The 3,009-nt window shown below is 30.5% G+C and overlaps 1 protein-coding gene across 1 annotated transcript; it reads right to left on the minus strand.

Annotated features, from left to right (window-relative positions):
• Positions 1 to 1,594: 1,594 nt before the first annotated feature.
• On the minus strand, positions 1,595 to 2,789 carry LOC108487449 (MLP-like protein 28). Its single transcript, XM_017791801.2, has 2 exons — positions 2,515 to 2,789; positions 1,595 to 2,029 (listed from the first exon to the last, which is right to left on the minus strand). The coding sequence occupies exons 1-2, from the start codon at positions 2,702 to 2,704 to the stop codon at positions 1,764 to 1,766; spliced, it is 456 nt and encodes a 151-aa protein (XP_017647290.1). The 5' UTR covers positions 2,705 to 2,789; the 3' UTR covers positions 1,595 to 1,763.
• Between the last annotated feature and the right edge of the window lie 220 nt (positions 2,790 to 3,009).

Here is a 3,009-nt window from a genome sequence, read left to right on the forward strand (position 1 = left end):
TATAGATTCTGTTTTTATGTTATATAAATTATATAATATTATAAATGGGCAATGCCGGGCCATTTTGGAGTTTTAACTGTTGAAGCCTAAATTTGATTCATATTTTAAATGAGTCTAATTTTTTATTTAAATATTATTTTTAGACTATTATTTTTGTCCAAAACTTCTCAAATATTAAATCGAACTTCAAATTTAAAAGAATAACCCGAAATTTTAAGTGTGAAAACAAAATAGCATGAACTACTTCGAGTGTAGACTTGAACATTTCGAATCATAACACAGAACTAAAAATAATTTTCTTTGTTTAAGTGTAAAACCGAAAAATCTCCTCTCAAATAGATATCGGCAGAATTGTTATTCCGACAAATAGGTTCAATAGTTGAGAATAAATTATCTTTATTTTTAGGAAAAGTAATAATATCTTAAAATTACGTCAATAGCTCTACTGATGCCATTTATTTATAAAGAGAGAAGGTAGGACCCTTGTTAAATTATAAAAGTTTATTTCAACTAGAAAAATGAACTCCTGACCTATTTAGGAGTATAAGGGGCAACAACCCTAGTTAATAATACTAAGGTTTGTCACCCCCTCATTAACATGAAGGGCTTTTGGGTGTCTCCCATATCGAGTTCAATTACAAATACTTTTTGAACTTTTAAATCAATACTTTATAATTCGATCCAACTCGATTTTTTTTATTTTCCAAAATAAACATCTCAATATATATCCCATTAAATAATTTTTTCAATCCAGTTTCAGGTATAAATATTTCCTTCTCCAAAAAAGAGCAAGGCAAAGGAAAGTCTACATAGCTACACTGTGTAAAAGCACCCTCTAAACTAAAACAAACCAACACCTTTATGGCTCTACAATCATCTATTGTGTGAATCTGATTTTTCACACCATCTATGGTGTTGGCCATCATCGTCGTCATCCTTTCTAACTTACTATTGTTATAATAAACATGAATATGATATATCCAACAACGAAGATTAAAAATATGTATACGCAAATGATTACGATATTTTATTTTATTATAATTTCTATGAAAGAGCATAAGAATCTACATAATATTAGTGAAGTGTTCTAAAGGAGCTTAGCAAATACGTAGAACGAATTGTATTTGGAATCAACTTGAAAGACAAAAGAATATATATGTTAAAAAATCTTAAATTAATTTATTAATTTATCATACGACCAAGAAAAGCATTGTTCTGTTTAACGAAAGGCTAAAACACCTTAAATTTAATGTTTTAATTTCTGAAAAGGCCTAAAAGTCAATTCTCCCGTTTAGTCAGACCCCTTTGGCTACTTGTCTATGTGTTAGATTGTCTATGCTATTTTTATGTATGTGTTTTAGTCTAAATTTTTTAGATTCCTAGCTTAATTATGATGATATTAATTTAATTTTACTTTATAGTTGTTGGAATATTTATTTATAATAATATTGTTCTTCTAAACTCTTTAAAAAATCGATCTCTGGATGGCTAGCAATGAAGTGCCAGTGGCATGTTGAACCCCAAACAGGGTGTCCATAGGAGGAGAATGAATCCTATTTTATTAATAATACATATACATAACGATCAAAAGTGATTTTATTTTACATGTAATTAAGACCTTAGTATTATTTAGTTCACAATAACGCATATACATCATCAGGTACTCATTAATATATATATTTTTTTTAATTTAAGGATTCATACTTAATTTCAATACCATACAATAGTTATTGTCAATATTTCCTTTCCAAAACAGAACTTGATTAGGCATTAAGAAGATAAGCATCGATATTCTTGGTCAAGCACATCATGTAGCTGATGTACTTGTCCGGATCAGGGATGTTCTCGTTTTGCTTTTCGAATTCCATAGTCCATTTCACCAAGCTCCCCTCACCCATGGGCGTGATGTTAAAGATGCTCCTCCAACTCTTATAATAGTTCAAGATTTGACCCTCCACCACTTTGAAAACCATCGTCTTGTTTTCGTCGTCAACGTTCTCAAGTATCTCTTTAACCATCTCAGACTTACCTACAACACGCATTAATTAGCCATACAAGAAGTATATGTTACTACATATATATCATATGCTTCAAATTGTGTGGAAAGAGTGCAAAAGTATTTTAGAGGTTTATGTATTAAGAGTCAGATTTTATTTTGTTTTTTTTATTAAAAAAATAGACAAATTAATCCTTTTACGTTAGATTAAAGAAACAAATTAGTTCTTTCGTTAAATATTTCATCTATTTTTACTGTTAAAAATTGATTCTTGTACATTAGTATAAAGTACTTATGGCATATCATGTGTTATTGTCTAATTATTTTATTAGCTACGTCAGTTTTTACAACAAAAATGGATGAAAAATTTAACAAAAATGATTTATTTGCTCTTTGATCTAACGTACTAGTTTGCCTTTTTTTAGTATAATGGACTAAATATAATTGGATTCCTAATACATGAGGAAAAGCATATTTATATACGTGATTGTGTGAGCTATATATTTGATGGTATTTACCTTCGGAAACATAAGACCAAAGCCTGACACAGCCGACAGTATTCCAATCACCTTGAAGAAGTTTGCCATCTATCATTAATCCGTTGGACATCTTTGGTATCAAATGGGATTTGGTCCTGAAGGTATTGTAGAACTTATCAGCTGGTGTCTTGATCACTATTTCGCAATCCATCTTCTTAAGTTGAGCCATAGTTTCACTTCGTAGGAGACTAAGAATATAACTGAGAGGACTTGAATGCAGAATCGTTGTGTCTGGTCGAGTGCCTTATATAGAAGGATGATGGGAACCCTTCGGGTCCCTAAAGAGAACAAAAATATGTTTGCACTTAAGTTATCAAATATTAGACAAACTGGTTAGTGGTGGGGGACTGGGGATCGATCAAGTGTATTGATTCGATGAAAATTATGGACCAATGTCCACAGCTTTTTCACCAATGCTAATGGATTGGAATCTCTAATTGGTCTACCAAGTTGATTAATAAAACAGAATAGAAC

This window comes from Gossypium arboreum, chromosome 7 (assembly GCF_025698485.1).
Source record: "Gossypium arboreum isolate Shixiya-1 chromosome 7, ASM2569848v2, whole genome shotgun sequence".
NCBI lineage: Eukaryota > Viridiplantae > Streptophyta > Magnoliopsida > Malvales > Malvaceae > Gossypium > Gossypium arboreum.